Source organism: Panthera pardus, unplaced genomic scaffold, assembly GCF_024362965.1.
Source record: "Panthera pardus isolate Hobbes unplaced genomic scaffold, ASM2436296v1 HiC_scaffold_12, whole genome shotgun sequence".
In the NCBI taxonomy this organism is placed as follows: Eukaryota; Metazoa; Chordata; class Mammalia; order Carnivora; family Felidae; genus Panthera; species Panthera pardus.
The window spans coordinates 74968645-74992397 of NW_026526677.1; the positions used below are offsets into that span (position 1 = coordinate 74968645).

The following is a 23753-nucleotide window of genomic DNA, read 5'->3' on the forward strand; positions in this document are numbered from 1 at the left end:
CCTACCTTCGTTTGGGTGTTTAATTAATTAATTAATTAATTTCTGTTTTAAGGTTTATTTATTTTTGAGAGAAGCCGGGGGGAGGGTCAGAGAGAGAGGGAGACACAGAATCGGAAGCAGACTCCAGGCTCAGAGCCGTCAGCACAGAGCCTGATGCGGGACTCAAACTCATGGACCGTGAGACCGTGACCTGAGCCCAAGTTGGACACTTAACCCACTGAGCCACCCAGGCGCCCCTAATTTTATATTTATTATAAGGAAACAGTAACGAGAAGAGTTGCCAATGACACTTAGTTTACTTTGGTATCAAGAACACAAAAGACAGTGGTGATCCCCTGCAGAGAGCAGGCCTGATGTGAGGTACAACCAGGGTGGCGCCCCAATAAGCTCTCACCAGAGTCAGGCCAGGCAATGACGACTCTCCATTTTTTCAAGAGAAGTCGGACGTCAATATTTTTATTCATATTTCCAACTTCGGGCATTCCATTAAAATATTTAGAAAATACCTTCTGAGCCATAATTCTGCAGTCAGTTAAAACCGGTTTCATTCCGGGGCGCCTGGGTGGCTCAGCTGGCGAAGCGGGGGACTGTAGCTCAGGTCATCATCTTGCAGTTTGTGGGTTTGAGCCCTGTGTCGCATTCTGTACTGACAGCATGGAGCCTGCTTTGGATTCTCTGTCTCCCCCTCTCTCCTCTCTCTCTCATTAATAATAATAATAATAATAATAATAATAAATGCATTTAAAAAAACCTGGTTTTGGGGTGCCTGGGTGGCTCAATCAGTTAAGTGTCTGACCTCGGCTCAGGTTGTGATCTTGCGGCTTGTGAGTTCGAGCCCCGCATCAGGCTCTGTGCTGACAGCTCAGAACCTGGAGCCTGCTTCGGATTCTGTGTCTTTCTCTCTCTGTCCCTTCCCAGCTCACACTCTGTCTCTCTCTCTCTAAAAAACAAATAAACATTAAAAAAAATTAAAAAACAAAACAAACCTGGGTTCATTCCCTGAAGAAATGGACCCTACCTCTTAGTAAGCTGCCATATTCCTGGATGGATAAAACACACTAACTTGAGCATGAAATGAGAATATCTGTGGTATATAAAGGGTATTTATTATGTGTCCAACCCCTTCCTCTCCTTCCCATTATAAAACGATATTTGTGTGGAAGGAAAAAAAAAAACCATGATAGGGTTTCCATCTCTTTCTTACTCCTTTCTGAGAAGGGTGAATCCCTTCCTCCAGTTGGAGAACAGGCAAGAAAAAAAAAAAACAAAACACTTGAGTCTTTGCTGATGAGGGGGATGGGAGGGAAGTGAGCAGAGGCCTACATTTCTGTGCTTCCAGAATGGACTCACAGACAGAAGAGTCTGGAGAAGAAGAGAAAGGTTGGAGCAAAGGGGAAAGGAAGACTATAGAGAGAGATTCAGGGCATTTGCTTAAGGGAAAGCAACTTTAGGAAAAGAGAAGGGAAGAATTTAAAGGAACCTTAAAATATTCCACCATGTAGTATATATATAACCCTCTGCTCTGTACACACGAGACCTAAAACAAAGACAAAAACATAAGTCAGAACCAAGAGTGCCCCTCAACGTATTTGTAGTCAGATCTGTGTTTGCTCTGAGAAGAGAATGAGGCAGTCAGGTTGGGTCACCTTAGGCTGTGCCACAAAGAACAGTCATGACTAAAGGTGACAAAGGTGTGCTGACCTCATTTTACCAACCGAGGACAGGAGGTCTGACAACGGGATAAGGTATTTTGACCATAAAGGAATGTCATGGAAAATCCAGGTCTTAAGACCGGCTATTATGGCAAGAAAAGAAGGCTCACTGAAAAGTGGGGAGGTGAGGGCAGAGGCGGTGGCCAGTGGTGGGGGAGGAGGTAAGGGTGCATGTTGCCTCCAGGCCCAGGCCAGCAGGTGCATGGTGGGGGGGGTCAGCAGAGGCTTTATGCCGGGAATATATTTTCTTTTCAAGTTAGAAGTGGGACCTGGGTTGTCATTAGCCGTAATTTATCTTTAGAGCTACTCGAGGCTACAAGCTTTTCCTTCACTCTTAGTGTGTCAAAGCAGGTAAGACCCTGAACATCACGTCCAACATAGTCGCTCCAAGGTTTGGAATTTAGAAGCATTTTTATGTGTGCAGTGGGCAGCATTTTTATGTGTACCAGTGAATTTGTAACTTCACTGGTTATCCTTTTTCGTGCTTGTAGAATGTGGGTCTGGACATTCAATGCAGGAGCTAGCCTGCTCTGCTGAGTCTGTTATCTTGTGAGCTTGGCTCATCCCAAACTCACAAGGTTGGATCCTGAGGAGATGTTTTTGAACGCGGGGTGGGTCACCTATCTCAGTGTGCTCATAAAGGTGAGGAAGGGAAGGAAGAGCGGAGGGCTCTGGAAATCTGGTTTTGCCCCTGGTGTCCCCACTGGCTCTCAATTCCTAATCTCCAGGGCAGGTCAACTAATCTTCAGGGACCTCAGTGTCAAATGAGAATGTTCCTGTCTTTGCATCTGAGGATAGAATGAGACATAGATGTAAAAGCCCTCGAAAATGTAATAATACCCCCAGTTTACTTAGTGCTAACTTACGAGCCAGGCACTATATTGCTTCATTTCATCCTCTGATGGAAGCAATATTAGCCCTATTTTACACATGAGGAAACTGAGTAACAGGGAGATTAAGCAGCTTGCCCAGGGCCACACATCTGATAGTCTGACTTCAGCGTTAACTACCTCATGGTAGATCTCAGAGATATTATCCACAGGCAGACGGTCATGGTCAGGAGGAATCAGACTAACCTGGTTCTTAGCTCTCTGGCCTTGGAAAAGTTAGTTAATGTCTCTGTGCCTCAGTTTCCTCATCTGTAAAATATGGATAATGAATTTTTCCACCTCAGAGGACTGTTTTTAGGTAATGCATAGGAAGTCATCACACATTATCCAGATATGTCCAACAAAAAACTGTTAATAGATGAAGCCCTGGCCAGGGAACATGGATGCAGAGGGAAAAAGAAGAGGTGTGGTAGAGGGTGACCATGGGAGGTCTGGGGACCCCACAAAAGCACCAAACTTGTCTTGATTTCTCCTAATGCCGAAGGTAGGTGCTGGGTGCCAGAAGGATCCTGTGTAAAGGAATGGAGTCCGGGACTGATGGGCCACAGGCATGTGTTAGATGAAAGAGCAGGCAATGAATTCTCAGGAACTTCAGCCAAGTGCTCATGTACTTCTCTGATGCCTGGGCCCTGGACGGAGAGTCCAGTCTCCTCTGAGGATAGACCATTTTGCACATCTAGCCGTCCATGCCCTCAGTGATGGATTTGAGGGAGTCTGAGGGAGTCAACTAATTGACTGGTGAGTGGCAGTCCTCTGTCTCCTGCTTTTCAGGTGATGACAGGCCCTTACAAACAAGCTGGATATCCATGTTCAATCTGTATCTTCAGTGACTCACAAAGCTTGGCTGGGATGGGTGGCTTTGGGGCCAAAGATATAGACGTTCCCACAGGGCACTTTTGAGAACTCCTTCTCCAAGCATAGAAACAGACTCTAATCCACAATAAAGAAGCTTCAGCATGGCTGTGGACATTAGTTTAGGGACCAGGCCAAGCCAGGCCCTGGCAAATTAACTTGGGAGGAAAAAAAAAAAAGCTCAATTCTAGTTAAACGACCACAAGAAGAACCTAGAATGGATCACTCATATTTAAAATTCTGCCCTAGGCTGAGATTACTACTCACTGGCATTGGAGACAAAAGTACAACATTACTGGCTGAGGCCCTTGTGGGCTGATAGCGGCCAGTCTCTGGGGAAGAGGCCTGGGCTGATAACATCATCTCTGCAGGGCAGAATATTCTTTGGTAATGAAAGTGCTCCCAAGACACAGGAGGCTGGTTACACATCCCAGCCAGCTGAGGCTCCAGGACCATCTGGTAGCACCTTTTCCCTGAGAGACAGAGTCGGCATTGGTCCCCGGGCCCTATTGTTCTTTCCAGTGTCTCCCTTCCCAAATAGCTTGTCTTTGGACTGATTTCCCTATGACTAGGTCCCCTTGTCCCCAGCTTTTAAGAACAAGCATGAAGATCCCCAAATAAATTTCCTTCTGTAACAGTTAAAACCGTCAACATTGGTGTAGCTCTTCCCCTTGAAGCTTTCTGCTTATGATTTGTAGCTTATAGTTATTTATCTTTTCTAGGAAAGTATACTGTTCTGGTAAACATTAATCCATAAACAAAGAACTTCTAATAGAGCCAAAAATTAAACAACTTTAACTCTATGTATTTTTCCCCATAAATAACCTATTCTGGACAGTGTACGATAATAGAGAGGCACTGACCTGGTGTTCCGCAGACTCTGAGGGAAGGGTCAGCCCCTTCTGCTTGAACATTGAACTGTTAGGCTAGATTCAAGTCTGAAATGACCAGGGCAATAACTCTTGCTCTGAGGTTTGCCCTGAAGGGAACAGAAGAGTCAGAAAAGGTAAAGATCATGCAACCATCAGTGGAGACAGAGCATTTGCATCTTTGACCCTGCCCTGCCCCGCTAGGTCATTGGATCCCCCTGCTGGTCTCTGCCGTGGGGGTGTGCTGGGTACCAGGAGGAAGACTGGCTGGAAGGTGGGGTTTTTTGTTGTTCGTTTTTACTCTTTTGTGGTACAATATCTCTCTTTCCAGACTATTCTTCACTTCAGGAAAAGAGTAGGACATCTTCCCATTGCTAGGCAGCGGTATATATATCTTGTAAGTGATCTATATAAAACCCATCTTTTTTAAAACTGACAGAACCATTTTCTCCCAGAGTTCACCCTGCGTGACATCATCAAGCTTTCCCATCCTTCTCTTGGGGTGGAGAAGGATTCAGAGGTTGTAATACTCCCTATGCCAGAGCAAGACCACCCGCACCAGGTGTTGGAATAAGCCTAGATTCTAATTTTAGCTCTGAGATCCACTAGCTGGGCAACATCAGGCAGATTTCTTAACCTCTCTGGATCTCAGTTCCTTCACCATGCACAGTAATAGTATCCATCTCATAGAGATGTGAGGGTTCAATGAAAAGTCCATACGTCTCATGTGTCTAGCACACAATAAACACTCACTTTTGGCTGTGGCTGCTGTTCTTGTTTACAGTAATATTAAAAGGGCAAGTGGCTGTTTCAGCCATGTTGCAAACTGATTACCTACAGAAAATTTTGATTATGTTCTTTGTATATTTCATACTGTGGGAGCAAAAACCGTTATGCATTCAATAAAAGAAATGGATTCTGTCAGACAGCTGGTTTACAGACGCATCTTGGCCACTCATCAGCCACCAACCTTGGCAAGTGACTTATCTCTGAGAGCCCGTTCCTGTCTTTTCCAGCTGGACCAATCATACCTGCCTCCCGGGCCTCACGGAGCTTTACAAAGGGGACATGAGATGGTGTTTGTAAAGTGGTTTGGAAAAGGTTTCAAGTACTATCCAGATTGAAAGGTATTATTGTTGGGATGTGAGATGCTGAGCTCCTGTGAGCATATTCTGATTTGCATTTGGACTTGGGGGCAAGTGTAGGGAACACCAGTCCTGCTCATTTTTGTCATACTAGGACTCTCGGTAGGTGTCAACATGTTGATTTATTTTGTTGAGAAACCAGCTAGGAATCTTGAACCTCTCTCCTTTGTTTCTCTCCCCTTCCTCCTCCAGGGTTTGATTTTTCTTCCCATATAGTTTCATTTCACTGTTGGCAGCCACTGTTGGTTTCACCTATTGTGAATCGAATCCTCTCACATTAAGAGGCCATCAGCGGGGCGCCTGGGTGGCTCAGTCGGTTAAGTGTCCGACTTCAGCTCAGGTCACGATCTCACGGTCCGTGAGTTTGAGCCCCGCGTCAGGCTCTGGGCTGATGGCCCAGAGCCTGGAGCCTGCTTCCGGTTCTGTGTCTCCCTCTCTCTCTGCCCCTCCCCTGTTCATGCTCTGTCTCTCTCTGTCTCAAAAATAAATAAACGTTAAAAAAAAATTAAAAAAAAAAAAAAGAGGCCATCAGCTTGGAACACCGAAGCCATCTCTTCTATGCTTGAAACAGTCAGCGTGGGAACTGCTTTCTGTGGCAGACATCCTCTCTGTATTAGAAGGGAAGCCTGCAAAGTAGGGCAGGGTGCAGATGTCCGACAAACCCCTCCATGGATTTCACCACATGGGGACAAGTCCAGAGTCCTCAAGGTGGCTTTGAGGCCTACCTAGACCAGTTCCTGCCCACTTCTCTGGCCCAGCCTAGCCTCCCAGCCCTGAGTTCACTCCTTCTGGGATGTCTTCTTAGTTTCTGGAATGTAATAACCCTCTCTCTCTCTTTTTTTTTTTTTATTAATTTTTTTTAAGTTTATTTATTTTTGAGAGAGACAGCACTAGCAGGGGAGGGGAAGAGAGAGAGGAGGAGAGAGACGTAGAATCTGAAACAGGCTCCAGCCTCTGAGCTGTCAGCACAGAGCCTGACGTGGGGCTTGAACTCATGAGCTGTGAGATCATGACCTGAGCTGAGGTCAGAGATTTAACCGACTGAGCCACCCAGTTGCCCATAACCCTCTCTCTTAAATCAGGGACCCCACTCCATCCCTTGGGCATCCTAGCTTCAACCTCTGCACCATCATGACCTCTCTCTCTAGATTTGCTGTAGTCTGTCTTGTTGATAGTGGGGTGGATTCTGTTTTGGCTGAGGATGTGTGAGTCCTGGGGCATTTTTACCCTCCCTGGCAACAACCCTCCTTCTTCCCTTTCCCTCCCCTTTTAAGTAGACTATTTTTAATTTTTATTTATTTATTTATTTATTTATTTATTTATTTATTTATTATTTTAGAAGGTGAGGAAGAGGAGCAGAGGGAGAGAGAGAGAGAGAATCCTAAGCAAAATCTTCTTAGGGAAAATCCTTAGAGAATCCTAAGCCCCAACAAGGGGCTCCATCCAACAACCCTGGGAACATGACCTGAGCAGAAATCAAGAGTCAGACACTCAGCTGACTGAGCCACCCAGGCACCTCATAAGTAGACTATTTTTTAGACCAGTTTAAGTTTCACAGCAAAATTCAGGGGAAAGTACAAAGAGTTCCCATACATCTCCTGCACATACATAGCCTCCCTCGTTACCAATATCCCCTGCCCCCCAAAAGTGGTACATTTGTTGCAGTTGATGAACCGACATTGATACCTGATTATCACTCAAAGTCCATGCTTTACATTAGGGTTCACTCTTGGTGTTGTATGCGTTTGAGCAAAAGTGCAATGACACCAATTCACCACTGTAGTATCATACAGAATAGATTCACTGCCCTAAACATCCTTTGTGCTCTGCCTATTCTATCTCCCCGAATCCCTGGCAACCACTGATCTTTTTATTATTGCCATAGTTTTGCATTTTGCAGACTATAGAATATTCTATATTATATGGTTGGAATCAAATAGTATGTAACCTTGTTAGATTGACTTCTTTCACTTAGGAATATGCATTGAAGTTTCTTCCATGTCTTTTTGTGGCTTGATAACTCTTTTCTTTTTAGTGAGGAATAATATTCCATTGTCCCTATATAACGAAGCTTATTTATCCATTAAGCTACTGAAGGATACCTTGTTGCTTTCAATTTCTGAAATTATGAATAAAGCTGCTATAAATATCCATGCACAGGTTTTAGTATAGAGATAACTTTTCAACTCCTTTGGGTAAATACCTAACAGTGTGATCGCTTTATTGTATGGCAATAACGTGCTTAGTTTTGTAAGAAACCATCAAACTGTCTTCCAAAGTAGCAGTACCTTCCCCTGCCTTCTAAGTACCAGCCCGGTCAGCTGTGCCAGGATATAATACTGACTTCTTAAGCAGAGAGCACCCCAATTCCTGGTGCCCAAAGATCTCTGATACACTGTTGTGGATATGTGCATAATCACATCCCATGGCAGTCCAGGGCCATTTCCTGTTTCAGACTCAATTAACCAAATGTGTGTTATTGATGTGCTGAACTGGGGCAGTTTATCTTGTATTCAACTCATCTATTGTCATGAGGGCTGCTCAAAGCTGAAGTGCCACGTTATGTTTGCTCCCTATGCGTCTGTAAGAACAAGGAGAGCTTGGTTATCCTCTCTTTGGAAATGGCTGGTGACATTCACACCATCCTGCTGTCTCTTCTTTTTCCTCTTTCCCGCAGCTCTCTTGCCCACTGGTCGTTCCTCTTCATTCACTGGGATTTGCTCCCTGACTCAGTTTCCCTTTTCTCTCACTGCCACAATACCCACCCTTGACCTTGCCATTTCCAGTGAACTTTTCCTCGCATTCTTCCAGCCACCAACTCCAATCATCACACTCGGAGCCCTCACTTCAAACAGAATCTGTACTCTTAAGAAATCTCAAGCAAGTGTCAGTCAAGTCCAACACCACAAGCTGTTTTCTTTTTCAGATTCACCTACAATTCTTTGAATTCCCTCCACTTCCCTGATCCCCTCTTTCTCAGCCTCCTCCTGTTTTCTCAGCATCTCTCATTTAATGTAGATCCTAGGCTTTGTCTTCCTGTCATGACTTGAACTTCCTTCAGTTATTTACTCTGGCTGGCCAACCCCAATCCCTGCTGAAATTCCCCCTGCACCTTCCTTGCCTGTCCCCAGCAGATCCAGGTTGCTGATGGACAATCTACCCCACGAGGCTGACTGGCTTCATTTAAAGCCATGATCTTAAGCTGCACAGGAGTTTACTCTCTCTCCTGACACATTTGCCATGCTCCTAGTTAGTGTACCTATTTTCTGAAATGACATTTCATACCTTCTCCTGTCTTCAAACCTCTCATATTCTCCCCGCCCTCCCCCAGTCCTGCCTAATGAGGTAGCCTCAAACTCCTTGAGATTAGAGCAGCCAGAGTGCAACTCCCTCACTTGCTCACAGCAGTCTAGAAACACTTGGGAACTTACCCCTGGCTTCTGCTTCCTTTCTACCACAGGGGAGGGGCCTCTCCATGCTAGCAAGAATATTCATTCATTCCTTGGGCTCTGGCTGTTCTCCAACTATCACATCCTTCTCCTGAATCATCATACCAGCACTGCCTCCCTCTTCACTGAATTCTCCCTTTTGTTTTTGGTTCTTGGAGGTCGGGACAGGATGCAAGTGGGAGAGTATGATTTACAGAAAATAACACATTTTTTTAAATTACTGTTTTTTATTTATTTTTGAGACAGAGAGAGACAGAGTGTGAGGAGGGGAAGGGCAGAGAGAGAGGGAGACACAGAATCCGAAGCAGGCTCCAGGCTCCGAGGTGACAGCACAGAGCCCTATGCGGGGCTCGAACCCATGAACCATGAGATCATGGCCTGAGCCGAAGTCGATGCTTAACCGACTGAGCCACCCAGGCGCCCCACAGAAAATAACACATATTATATTCACATGAAATACCACGCACATGACATCCCAGAAATTTATTCTACGCTCTGTCCCAGTCGATCCTCACCCCCCACCCCGCCATAGGCAACCATTGCTCTAATTTCTATCACCATAGATTAATGTTTCCCATATTTTGACTTCATATAAATGAATTGTAGAGTGTGTACTCCTTTGTGTCTGGCTTCTTTTGCTTCATAGAGTATTTCTGAGATTAATCCATGTTGTGTATATCTGTAGTTTTTATTGCGGAGTGGTAGGCTATGTATGAATATACAATGTGTTGACCCATTCACGGGCATTTGGGCTGTTTCCAGGTTTGGGCTACTATAAATAAGGCTGCTCTGGACATTTTGGCACAAGTCTTTTTTGCGGACATATGTTTTACTCTCATTTCGTTTCTGGTCAGAGGATGGATTACGTCTAACTCCATAAGGAGCCACCAAACAGCTCTTCCAAGTGGCTGTACCATTTTGTATTCTCGTGGAAGCAGTGTGTCCAGGCACATCGCCTCCTCCTCATATTTAAAATTCTCATTTTGGTTTTAATGATTCTGACGATGTGAAAAGTGCTTAGGACAGCACTTGGCATAAAATGTACCCTCAGAGAGGGTACCGTTTCACTACTGTTATTATCAGAGTAAGTGCTCAAACGTTTTAAATAAAGAGCATCTAAGTTCCTTGTTTCCAGGAGTCACCTTTCACTCTATGTTGTCGTTGTTATTCTAAACCCTCCCAAACCACATAATAATAACCTCCAGTATTGACCATACATCCGTGTAAGTATTGTCATAATTAAATAAATGTTCATACATCAACAGATGTCTTGGTTTATAAAAAGGACAGGGCAGAGACATCATCAATATCTCCCAGGATAAACAACAAGTGCTCAATAAATAGCACAGGTTTGTTTTTCTCCTGTAGCTGCCTGGAGCAACCCTCTACCCTACTCTGTCCTGGGATCTGTCCCCATACGCTGGGGAGGGACTACGTTCTCTTTGGAGCTGCACAGCCCCATGGGGACTGCAAACCTTGCCCTTCTGACAACAGGTGGGCAGGTCCCCACCACCAGCACCTTCTCCAGTCTGCAAACCTAGGTGTCCCTTCCTGGGCACAGCTTCTCTTGGGGGTTGAGGGAGGAAGGAATCTGGGATCTGGGAGTGGAGGTGCACTCAGGGACTGAGACCTGGGCTGGGCCAGGCACAGTTGGGCTCTGGGTCTCAGTTGCTCCGGAGCCAGCCACCGAGGAAGGCGCTCCTTTGGGCAAGCCTGCACCCTAAGTCGTCCTCCAGTTCCTACATTCTCTCCGCCCCCTGCCCACGCTTAATGATTTCCTCTGGGTCCCTCCCTAACAGGCCTCCTCCCTCGCCCGCGCAGCCTGGACACAGAGGGGAGGGCGAGAACTGCAGGCGCGGCACCGCGCTCCCTGAGGCGACGGCGGGTGGCGCGGTGGCTGGCGCGCGCGGCGCGGGAGGGTCCAGGATGCCTGAGAACGTCTCCTACGCCAACTGCTGCGAGGCGGGCGAGCTGGCCATGCGCCCGGACTGGCCGGGGACGGGCCGCGCGCGGCCCTCGGGGACCGCCCGTCCTCTCTGGGAGGCGCCCGCGCTGTCTACCGTGCTCATCGTCACTACCGCGGTGGACGTTGTGGGCAACCTCCTGGTCATCCTCTCCGTGCTCAGGAACCGCAGGCTCCGGAACGCAGGTGAGCGCCACGCCCGCTGCTGGGGCTGGCGTCTGGTCTCGACCCTGACCCCGCCATCCGCCTCTTTGCGCGTCCTCAGTCCCGGGCGCCCCGTTCCCTATTCTCTAACCTAGTCCCCAAGTTTGCTCCTCGGCTCAAAAGTTAGGGTGAGTTCCTGCCCTTCCCCGACGCGAGGCGCTGGCGTCCGCCTCTTGCAGCTGCCGGAGGGCACTTTGCGGACCTGTGCCAGCGTGAACTGCACAAAGTTTTTCTGGCGCACTTGTTGGCACGGCGCCGGCGCTGTGGGAACGCACGTGTCTGGAGGCTGCTGTCATCCGGGGTGCTCCAATTTGTGCGGCTCCAGATGGTGCCCCTATCTGGCCACAGAAATCTCAGGATCTTTGACACCTCTCTCCCTCCCCTGCCGAGCACAGGGGTTCACAAAGCAGGTGTCAAGAAGATGAATGAATTCAAGGAAGCGCTCTGGTGAGCTTTGGGTTAGAAACTTCTCTCCAGTTCGCCGAAGACCCATTTCCAGCCAAGAGAGTGCAGATGCAGAAATCTGCAGGGTCTGCTTGGGTGGGAACTACTTTGCTTTGAGATAATGGGGTCCTTTCTGAAGACAGAGAATTCGTGGGATTCGGTGAAGATTAAAACGATGATTTGGCAAAATAGGGTTGCAGTCCTGAAAGTATTTTTCCCTTCTGCCCACTCTCATTTCAGTGTTTCCACTCCGGGGCTCTACAAGGGCAGGGGTGAGGGAGGGAGTCTCTGAACTCTGATCCTGAGAGATCATTGGAGCATGCTGAGCACCTCAGCCTGCGAAGAAGTTCAAAGCCCTGTTTGTCAATTTGTAACTTCCTAGTTTGGGCTTAAGGGCCCTTCAAATAGAGTGAATTAAAATTAAAAAGCAACAGCAAGAAAGCCAAGTATGTAGTTTAACTGTGCTTTTCTAGGGAGCCAGACCATTCAGAAAGGCCAGTTGTAAATGGGTATATATATTTTGTGCGGATCTGTGACTCCAGTGTTTTTACCTAAAGAACAAACAAAAAATAAAATTAGGAGCTACTGTTCATAATATGGGAAACAACACTGTTAAGTAGAAACACGCTTTCTAACGCCATCATTTCAGTAGTGGTGGTTAGTATTATCTGGAATACCTTTTTCAAGACATTATTACGTGCTCTGAGTAAAAGCTATATATTATGAAAGGGCAGGTTGTGGTTAGAAAGTGGTATTTGAAATTTTTTGATCACATTGTCCCTTTGCGGGAACCACAAACATGCTTCCCCGGCACAGAGGGGCAGGAGGGAGGTGGGGCTGGGTCCTCCAGGTTCCGACACAGGCGACTTTTCTCCCTGACTAACCAGGTGTTTAGAGATAGCCTGGAGGGCTGTGCTTCCCTGGTGAATAATCTGGGCAGCCTGCTAAGGAAAAGGAGACTTGGGGGGGAGCGGGGGAACTGCTTTTTTTCTTAACCTGAAGACAGGCATCTTCTCCCTTCCTCCATTCCGAGGGGCGCTCCCGGAAGCCTTACTGATTTGGGAGTGTGGCCGGGGTGTGTAATGAGCTTGTGACTTGCTGGCACATCCCCTGTTCCTACTTCCTGTTGAGTTCACTACATCCCAGCACCAGGAACAAATTTTGACACTATAGCTAAATGACGTTAATTCCTGACACATTGGTGGCTGCTCTAGTCATGCAGTACAACCAGCTTTGATTTGACCATTGCATTTATTGACGAGGGTCATGAAAAAGCATACCATTGACTTCAGTTAAACCCTAGCAGGGTGAGATCTGAAAAGGTGCTTAAAAACTGTCAGCACTTGGGGCGCCTGGGTGGCTCAGTTGGTTGAGCATCCGACTTCGGCTCAGGTCATGATCTCACAGTTTGTGGGTTCAAGCCCCGCATCAGGCTCTGTGCTGACTGCTTGCTCAGAGCCTGGAGCTTGCTTCACATTCTGTCTCCTTCTCTCTCTGCCCCTCCCCCGCTCACGCTTTGTCTCACTCTGTTTCTCAAAAATAAATAAAATGTAAAAAAAAAAAAATCTTAAAAAAAAACTGTCAGCACTTGGAATTTGCACTCATTCCACTAGGAATCAAGTCTCCTCTACTGAGAGTTTGGAGTGACCTTAAGAAACACTCATGTCAGACCTTTCTGTAATTAAGTTTGGTTCCTTAATTCACTGGTGTTGAGAAGATAGGACTGTGGCAATGAGAACACTCAGAGGTCCCATAACCAAGGCACACAGCCCATATTAAGATCATAGAACCTTTCTTAGACGCCAGTATCCTTTACTTGACTATTACAGATGCAGTTCCTCTTTCCACTCCTTTTGTAAAAAATGTTTATTTATTTATTTTTGAGAGAGCCAGAGAGAGAGCCTGAGTGGGGGAGGGGCAGAGAGAGGGGGACAGAGAATCCCAAGCAGACTTTGCACCATCAGCATCAGCGCAGAGCTGGGTTGTGGGGCTTGAACTCAGGAGTTGTGAGATCATGACCTGAGCTGAAACCATGAGTCGGATGCTTAACCGACTCAGCCACTCAGGTGCCCCAGTTCCTCTTGTCATTCCCAACAGGGATGATCCTGGTGGCAGGTAAGTGGTTAGATTAATTGTCCTTTTTTCCTGGAACTACCCTATCTGTGGCTTCTGTTGCTGCATGCATTGGGTCGATCTTTTCAGAGACAGCAGTAAAGAGAGGGAGGGATGGAGGGAAGATGGGAGACAGATGTGGGGCATTGACCCACCTTGGAAGGGAAGACCAGGTGTTTGGTTCACTCTTTTTTTTTTTTTTTTTTTTTTTTTTTTACATGCCACTGGGTTGGCGGTTGACAATTCTCAGTGTGTGCTTCCTGGGGACCTACCATATTTGGGGCTTTCCTGACAGCATCTGAGGACATGTTCTGTGCCTGCCACGGCCATGCTTGCCCTGGTCTAGACTTAGCCAACAATAATCTCTACATTTTTGATTTTTATCTCTTCCTTTCCCTGCTTTTCTGGAACCTTCCCCCATCAAGTTCTTTCTCTCTTATTTGTGTTTTCAATGTCTATCATAGACATACACATACACACACACACACACACACACACACACACACAGGCACACAGGTATACACACAAATAGGCACACATACCCAAGGGTCTCTGGTGTTTAAAAAAAAAGTGGCTCCTGGGTGACTCAGTCAGTGAAGCATCTGACTCTTGATCTCAGCTCAGGTCATGATTTCACCGTTCATGAGATCAAGCCCCGTGTCCAGCTCTACACTGACAGTGTAGAGCCTGCTTGGGATTCTCTGTCTCTCTCTCTCTCTCTCTCTCTCTCTCTCTCCCCCTCTGTCAAAATAAATAAATAAATAAAATAATAAGATAAAACAGAATTTCCAAAAAAAGAAAAAGAAAAGAATCTTCCCTTGATTGTATGTCTGCTTCTAAATTCATTGCTATTCTCTGTCCCGTCACAACCAGACATCAATTTCCACCCACTGACTACCTCACTGCTCCCCATCTCCTCCTCAGTGTTCTGCAGCCTGGCCTCAGAAATGCCCCTATGTGCAAATATCTGTCATCGAGGCCTACTCCCTCCTTGAAAACCTTCTTTCCTTGGCTTACCAGATGCCAGTGTTTGGACCTCCTTCTCTTCTCCCAGACACCTGATCCCTGGGAGTCATTCCTTCATTCCCCAAGTCCCCATGAGTTTTGCCTTATAATATCTCTCAATATTCCCCTTTCCTGCCCTCCCTACTCCTACTGCCCTACCTTACACACTCACCATCGCTTGAGGAAACTATATCCATAGGGTCCAGTCAACCTTCCCTGCTCAGTCCTGCAGTGGTTCTTGCCACCAGTGGAGTCACTGCCATCCGTTACTGCCTTGGGTCTATACCACAGGTGACTCGGGAGCACGGCTCACACAGCCCTTCTCCAGGGGCTAGCCCCCGCTAATGCAACAGCCTCTTCTCTCCTCTCATCGCACTTGTGAACTACAACCATTCCCACACAGTCCACGCGTGCTATGCACTGCCTCATCTCGGGGAGCTCCCTGCCTCTTTCTGCTAGTGAATGTCCCGGTGCGGTTGTTGACGTTGCTTATTAATAGCAAGAAAGGCGTGGGGAGCAGACTCTGGACAAGGACCTGTGTGTTCGGCAACCAAGTCCTCCATGGAGAGGGAGTGGGGACTCTGTCTCCCTCTTCGGGCTTCCACGGGCCCTCCCCAGACAGCTCCTGCCTCGCTGTCCTGTTGTTGGTCTTTCTCTCTCCCTGTGGGACTATGAGTTTGTTGAAGGCTGAGACTTTTAGTCCATTTCTGTCCACAGAGCTGAGGGCATACTAAGGACTGACTACGGGTGTTGAAACAAGTTGAAAATGGACACGGCAACAGAAGGCAATGGGTCGGAAGGAATTAATCGTGCTTCACGAGGTGGGGCAGGCTCATTACGGCATTCAGAACTGCACATGCAATCAGTGGAATTCTTACGGAACTGAATTGCTTTGAACACTAAAAGGGTACAGTACACCTCACTCTTGTCCTTGAAAGCTGAGTGGCACCTCTACACAAAGGTGTGCCTGCTCCACTTGCTCCTGTGTGGCCGGCCGCCTCCAGCCATGCCTGGGCTGCCCCAAACTGTGCCTCAGTGGCTCCTTAGGGAGTTTGCCCCTTGCTGGTCTGGGCTGCCTGTGGAATGTGAGCCTCCTGCCGTTACCTTCACTGTCCAGTCGGCCACACGGAAGAGAGCTGAGAGACTCATGTCCTTAGTGTCATGTTAAGATGATCTCCATTAAGAGAGGTGAAAGCACGACAAGCATCAGTTACTCCTGGCCCGTAGGCACAGTAGCTGATTTCCCAGGTGACAGTCAGCAGCCGTGGGCTGACAATGGATTCTTGTGCTGCGTCTGAGTTAGAGGCTGTTGGGGAAGACAGTTTGGTGATATGTAAGGAGAAAGGATGTGAAATGTTTGACGTTGGGATTGCCCAGGAAAACATGGAGGACTTGGTTGCCGAACACACAGGTCCTTGTCCAGAGTCTGCTCTGTCCTCCAGGCACCCAGTGATGCTCAGCCTATACCATCTTTTGTCCAGGGACAGAGACCGCATTGCAGGCTTCCTGATGGGAATTTCCAGCCCGGCAGGGGTTTTGCATGCCCAGTTAGAGCCCGCCTTCTCCTCCCACTTGTTGACTGAGGGTGTAAATGATGAATGAATAGATAGGCTGGCTTCACGCAAAGGCTCTTGGGAGGCTTGGAGGAAATGCTTAGTAGACCCACAGTCCCTGTGCACTCCAGGTGTTATAGGTGAGGTGGATTCCACTCGGTCCAGGCATCATCCTACCACCACCAACCACTCATGGAGACGCGCCACTTGGTGACAGGTGTCCTTTGACCTGCTCAGCCCGTGGGGTTTGCAGTGCTTATCCGCTGAAGACCAAACTGGGCTAGTTTGGACTCTCCCTGATGTTGCCTGAGCTCTCCAACTTCAGGTTTCTGCTCTGAATACTTTCTTATCTCTTCACCAAGCAAAGACAAACACATTTTAAATCCCATAATTATGTCTTTAGCTGAACAATCAAGAAAGCTCATAATCCTCTTTAATTCCCTCTCTGTAGCTCTCAGTAGCCCAGGGGCATGGAGACTTCTGTGTTTGACTGACTTTTTATTTTTTTCCCCGTAAGTTGGGCTCTGTGTTTAGCATGATATATCACAAAATTCTGAAGATACCAGTGCCACTATTAGGTCTTACAATTTAAAATACTTATTGCTGAAAGAGTAGAATTTGGGGAGTTGAGAAGTAGAGTCCCCAGTGCTGAGGGAGTTTTCATCCTGGGGTCAGTGTCCTACCTTCTATGCTGTCCTTCCTGAGCTGTGACTTCTCATATCTTATCTCCAGGAATTATAGTCCAAGATTGTAGTTGAGAATCTCTTTCTTGTTTTTTTCTATGCAACTAATAATAATATAAAACAACAGTAATAAATTAGAGCTAATATTACTGTGTGCTTATTATATGCCAGATAAAAGTCTCTCCCATTTAAAAGAGACAGAAAAGGAAAAAGACTCTGTACATCCCCCCATCAAGGGGATATCCCTTGGCAAGGACCCTTCCATTTCTTTCCTTGTGTTGAAGCCAGAGCTGATTGGGAGAGCCAGCTACAGTGCAAAAGTTTATTCTCCAACATTTGACAGAATTTGCCCTTGCTAATGTCACCTCCTAATGGCCAGGTTAAATGGGCACACTTTCCTGTTCTTTCTCACCTTGGTGGATGACCAAGAAACTACACCATTGCCCTTGACATTTCTTTTTCCTGATTCCCTCCAGTGCCCCTTCTTTGTCACTCTTTCTCTGTTAGGGCTATTGGCAGTTCACATAATCTTAGTGTCAGTTTCTTGAAATGGAAACCATGCTGTCAACTTTAAAGGATTCTTGTGATAGACAATTCAGCCAATTTATGTAAAGGCACATTATAAACTCCAAGGTGCTATACAAATTTTTGCTTTGTTGTTAGTATTAAGTGTAAGTGAAGTAATAAAATGGTACCATAAGAGTCTCCAGATATCTCTATTGATGATTATGGAAGAATATTTTGTAACAAGAATCTCATTTTTTAAAAAATAGATGTTTATGCTCTTGGCATAAGAAGAAAAGGAAAAAGAATACATTTTCTTCTTTTAAGTGGTTGAAGTACCCCCATCATGTTTTTGTTTACACTATTAGCTTGCCTAACAGTCCTTTTCTTTTTTAATTAAACCAAAGTTACATTTCAACTTAGCCCTTAGACGCATCCACACTCTCTAAGATTTTCGTAAATAATGTCATTTTAGTGGAAAACAATCTCTGCCACCAAAGAATTTGGGAACCAAATTAGGAGCTTACATTAATGTAAAAGCCATTTGTTTTAGTGTTTGTAAGGAAATCAAGTTTTTTGTTTTTTTTTTAAGATTTTATTTTTAAGTAATCTCTACACCCAATGAAGGGCATGAACCCACAACTCCTCGAGCAAGAGTCACATGCTTTACTGACTGAGCCAGCCAGGTGCCCGAGGAAATCAAGTTTTTGATAAATGATCTGCTCAGTGATTTCAGATGCTTATCCCCAGAAAGGAACTGATAAAAATAGTTCAGTTTAGTTTAGAGATGATTATTATTTCCTCTGCCCTTTCCCGTACAAATCCCATTGGAAGAAAACAGCCATTCTAGGAAGGAGGCAGGCCTGTTGCAAGGGTCTTTGTAATTTTATTCAACTCCTTGGTGAACTTTCCTTTCTGACCAGCCCCATCTCCTGCCACTGCCCCCGTCCTCAGGCCACCTGAGTACTTCCTCACTGCTCCCTTAGCCTGGCCTCCCTCCCAGCTCTCACCACACTGATTGGCTGCTGTTTTTGTGTCTGTTTCCCCAATAGCCCTGTTGGCCTCTCAACAGCAGGGGCCATGTCTTTGACCCACACACGGTAGTACTCAATAGACGTATTGTATGTTTGAATAGGTAAGGGATAGAAGATGACCCCGAGGCACAAAAGTTTAACCCTGTTAGAAATGATAGACGATCTGTTTATTTCCCTATTTTAACCTTTCTACGTCTCGGTTTTTTATTTATTTAATTGGCTTCTCTGAGACCATGAGCTTTGTGTGGGGAGGGAATGTGTCTCTCTTGTTCACCATGCCTCCCTCGGCCCTGGCAAAGGCAGAGCTGGTGCCTGGTAGATACTCAGAAATATTTACTGAGAAAATGATTCCATGACTATTTGTTTCTACATTGGCTTTTAGCTCAATGACCGAGGACAATTTAAATCCAACAAACTCTTTTTTCGGGCATGCAGGGTGGGCACAGGGAGGAGGGATGCAGGGGGCGCACAGGAGGAGGGGCAAGGGATGGAGATAGCTTTACCTTCTGGAATTTTCCTATCTGATGAAGACTAGATAGCTCGACGACGTCTGCTGGCTTTCTTTCCCCCCCCCGGATTACCAGATCCTTGTTAAGTAGATTTCCCAGAAAAAAGGACAGAGGAAGCGAGGAGGGAGGGGATTGTGGTGGTTGTGTGTGAGGGATGTGCTCTGTGTATGAATATGAAAAGGGAATCCCGTATTAGTGAGCAAAGCCCTGTTGTTGAAGGCTGTCTCCACTAATACACCCTGTCTGATGGAGCCAGATGGAAATAAATCACGCCAGGACTTGTGATGTAAATATTCATTAGAAGCCCGTGCACTGGGGGATGAGCAGTGTTGTGTGCACCCTGATTGATTTCTCACCTGTCTAGGGGAAGAAATGGATAGAGAACTAGATCTCCCTTGAGTATCCTCCAGAGAGGACCTGGCTTCCTACAGATGGGAGACAAAACAAGAATTTCATTTGCCTAATTTGGAATTGTGTCAAGAAATCTGGGAGATAGTCTGATGAACCTACAGCGGGCAGATAGATGAACCTACAGCGGGAGATAGTCTGATGAACCTGGGCAGATGAACCTACAGCGGGAACTGGTTGATTTCAGCCTTTTAGGAACAGCCGGAGCAATAGGGGAGAGTAATTGAATCACTGTCTACGTGGAGTTGAATGTGTTCTTCCCACTATTTACAAGCTGTTTGCCAGCCTCTGGGGCATTATTAGGGGATGAGCCACATTAACACGGCAGAGCTTCACTGGTTTTCGGGGAAAACAGCTGGCTGAGCTGGCACCAGCTCCCAGCAGCCCTTGACTTTCTCCGCACGTGCTTGCAAGTGCCAAAAGCTTGTTTGCTGCTCAATCAGGAGCCCAGAGGGCCCTGCAGAGACCAATATTCCTATGTTGGAAAGAAGTGATTTTCTTCACAGAAACAGCCAAGTGGAATGCATGGGAAGAGAAGGAAGGAGGGCCTCAGAAGAAAAGGAGAGAGCCCATGAAGGAACAGTCACGGAGAGAGAAATTCAGTAACTTGCCCAACCTCAAAGCGACAGAGCTGAAATTACTCATGTCATTCCGGCTTCCAGCACCACCTCCAAGTGTCAAAAAGACACTTAAAATTCTGGGAAGAGACAAGGGCTCCTGATTCAGCTGAGAACAAGAACTTTGAGAGAAGAAATACCTCGCCGTCTTGGAGCCAGGTGAGGTCTGAGCAGGAGAGCCAGAGACTGAAATCCACCAGTGGAGACAGCAAACATGACTGGGAATTGAATGGAAAAGCAGGAGACCCATTCCACACCTCAAGCAGGTCCTCAGATGTGCATTTCCTGCCTGGCCACACCCAGCAGGAAGAATGTGACGGGGTTTTATCCCAATTTTATCCCATTAAGATGCCTAATTGTCCAAACGATGTTACATCAGTTACATCCTATCTCCCTTGGGCCCTCACATAGGTCTGACTCAGGAGTGGTTAGGTCCTGACGAGTCCCAGGAAGCTAACAGGCTTCTTTTCTATTGGTTCTGAGTGAGGTTGACTACATGCCTCTAAGGCCAGAATAGGCACTTCAAGAAGACTGCCTGGGGGCACCTGGGTGACTCAGGCATCTGACTTCGGCTCAGGTCAAGATCTCACCATTCCTGAGTTTGAGCCCAGTGTCAGGCTCTGTGCTGACAGCTCAGAGCCTGGAGCCTGTTTCAGATTCTGTCTCCCTCTCTCTCTGCCCCTCCCCCACTCGTGTTCTCTCTCTCTCTCTCTCTCTCTCTCTCTCTCTGTCTGTCTCTCTCTCTCTCTCAAAAATAAATAAACGTTAAAAAAATTAAAAAAAAAAAAAAAAGAAGGCTGCCTGGGGGTCTTCTGTGTTCCCACCCCCATCTGGAGCGCATCCTGTGGAAACTTCTTTGAGACGTGGTAAATGTGTGTGGGGAACGGGCTGGAAACAGCCCTTTCTCTACCTTGGGGGTTTGTAACTGTAATTGTGGAGTCTACCTTACCTGAGGGTCTGACTCAGAAGGATCCCCAGCCAGATGACTCTGAGCCTCCCTTTTTCTGTACCCCCTTGAAGCCAGACCACAGCCAGACCTCTCTCTGATGGCTGCACCTTTTGGACCCTGCCTGATGCTTTGGACCCCTGAGGTGGTCACATCAGCCTCTGCCACATACAGAACACATTCATGGTGGCACCGGAGCCAGTGTCCTTGCCTCCTTGGGGAGTCCCTCCTGCACACGTATTCCATCTGCCCTCTGTGTTCAGCTGCTCTAGGGCCGGCAGCTTGCACTCCACCATGTGGTAAGAGGCTAGAAGGCTTGAAAGATGACGTCTAGTGCCCACTGCATTCCCAAGGGTCTCTATGGCTGGAGAGGATATCATCTTCTGAGCATGTAGTTGGTGCTCCAACAGTGCACTCAGTGAGTGAAACAAGTGGCATCAGGGATCGAGCCTCTCATGTTCTGAGCTTCATGTCGGCCCAACTTTCAGATTCTTGGTGCTTTATTCGCGAGTCAGTGTTTGTTTTAGAATGCAAATGTTGTAGCCATAGAAATGAGTTCTTTTGGATGTAGCCCCGTCTCTTCCCTAGGATTCTGGCCCAGAACACGTCCAAAGCATATTAATCAATGGCTGCTGTAGTTTCCAGAGGTTCTCTCTGTCTACGGAGCTTGGTGACGCCAGAGAACACTCCATTCAGCAAAGGGAGGCGGCTCAGGCTACTTTCTAAGTGTCTTTAATTCGGTTTTCTAAATGTGAACTGCATTTGGCAGGTGGGATAGAAGAAAGGTTGCAAGAGGAAGAACCAAGTACTCTGGTATTCCCCTGTGTTGCCTCGCCTGGGGCCTACGCTCCCAGCCACGTGGCCATGTCGGCAGACGCCCGGCCTGGTGGCATGGAGTCCAGTCCTTTCTTCTTTTGCATATAAAAGCCAGGGAAGTGGATTCACTACCACCCCTCCCTGCCCACACGCCACCTTCCTATAAATCTCTCTGATAGTCTCCTTTTGCGTCTTCTCCCGACTGGTCAACAGGCTACTCTCTAAATGTCGTTAATTCAATTTTCCTGATGTTTGGATCCTCGTCCCTGGGAATCCTTGTTGGAGTTTAAACGATGCCAAGCCCCCGAGCATCTGTGCCTCTCATGAAAATTGTCATCGTTTGTGAGCACCCACTGTGTCCCCAAGCACTTGGCACCATTATTTAATTCTACAGCTATAGTGGAAAGTAGGTATCATTATTCCCATTCTGCGAATGAGAAAGATGAGGCCTGGAGCGCCGGCGTAACTTGCCTCAGTCACACAGTGAGCAGCAGAGATGCTGTGTGAGCCCTGAACACCGTGCCTCCAAAAGCCACTGTTCCATCCCCAGTACTAATAGTTCAGTAGCTTTTAAGTAACTGTTTAAGGTAACTGGATAAAGGGTAGGATATTCGACAGAAGAGAAATTGTGGGGTCTCTTGCTGACTCTTGCTCCCTATTTCCTGTTCCAGGTAATCTGTTCTTGGTGAGCCTGGCATCAGCTGACCTGGTGGTGGCCTTGTACCCCTACCCGCTAATCCTCGTGGCCATCTTCCATGACGGCTGGGCCCTGGGGGAGGTGCACTGCAAGGCCAGTGGCTTCGTGCTGGGCCTGAGTGTCATCGGCTCTGTCTTCAACATCACTGCCATCGCCATTAACCGCTACTGCTACATCTGTCACAGCATGGCCTACCACCGGATCTACCGGCACTGGCACACCGCCGTCTACATCTGCCTCACCTGGATGCTCACTCTGGTGGCCTTGGTGCCCAACTTTTTCGTGGGGTCCCTGGAGTACGACCCACGCATCTACTCCTGCACCTTCATCCAGACGGCCAGCACACAGTACACAGTGGCAGTGGTAGTCATTCACTTCCTCCTCCCCATTGCTGTTGTGTCCTTCTGCTACCTGCGCATCTGGGTGCTGGTGCTCCAGTCCCACAGGAAGGCCAAGCTGGAGACCAAGCTGCGCCTGAGGCCCAGCGATGTCCGGAGCTTCCTAACCATGTTCGTGGTGTTTGTGATCTTCGCTATCTGCTGGGCCCCGCTGAACTGCATTGGCCTTGCTGTGGCCATCGACCCAGAAGGAATAGCTCCCCAGGTCCCGGAGGGGCTCTTTGTCACCAGCTACTACCTGGCTTACTTCAACAGCTGCCTTAATGCCATAGTCTACGGGCTCCTGAACCAGAACTTCCGTAGGGAATACAAGAAGATTGTCTCAGCCCTCTGGAACCCTGGGCGCTGCTTCCGGGATGCTTCCAAGGGCAGCCAGTCCACAGGGCCTCAGAGCCAAACTCCACCTGTCGTTAATGCCCAGCATCCTGTCCAGGTAGACACTCTCTAGACTGGATCACTGACCAGGCGACAGGTTCATTAAATGGTGGGGGTGGATCTGCTCCGTGGATGAGATCAGGCAGCCTGCTGGGCTATGCCGTCCTGTTCACGTGACAGCACATGGCTTGTGGAACTTCATCCTGTGGACAAGAAGACCATCGGCACCCTTGGTTCGGGCTAGTCAGAGGATGCCTATAGGCACTGGGGGCCACATCCAAGTGAGCTCGGCATCGGCCCTGGCAGACACTCTCACTGCACCGGAGGCTTGAGGCACACATCAACCAAGGAAGGGACAGAATGAGGACGGGCTTGGGACAGAAGAAGCCAATTGCTTCCTATGAGCTGTCCTCTTCTCCCACTTTGGCCTCCTTTCTGGTTTCTCTCTGTTCCCCAAAGGGCAGTAAGAATGGATACCTTCCTGTTGGCATTGAGGAGGGCACCTGTCGGGATGAGCACTAGGTGTTGTGTGGAAACCAGTTTGACAATAAATTATATATATATGTAT

The 23753-nt window shown here is 47.4% G+C and overlaps 1 protein-coding gene across 1 annotated transcript; it reads left to right on the forward strand.

Annotated features, from left to right (window-relative positions):
- Nucleotides 1–10739: 10739 nt before the first annotated feature.
- MTNR1B (melatonin receptor 1B) lies at nt 10740–23706 on the forward strand. The gene is made up of 2 exons (XM_019450071.2): nt 10740–11066; nt 22387–23706. The coding sequence occupies exons 1-2, from the start codon at nt 10844–10846 to the stop codon at nt 23256–23258; spliced, it is 1095 nt and encodes a 364-aa protein (XP_019305616.2). The 5' UTR covers nt 10740–10843; the 3' UTR covers nt 23259–23706.
- Nucleotides 23707–23753: the final 47 nt, after the last annotated feature.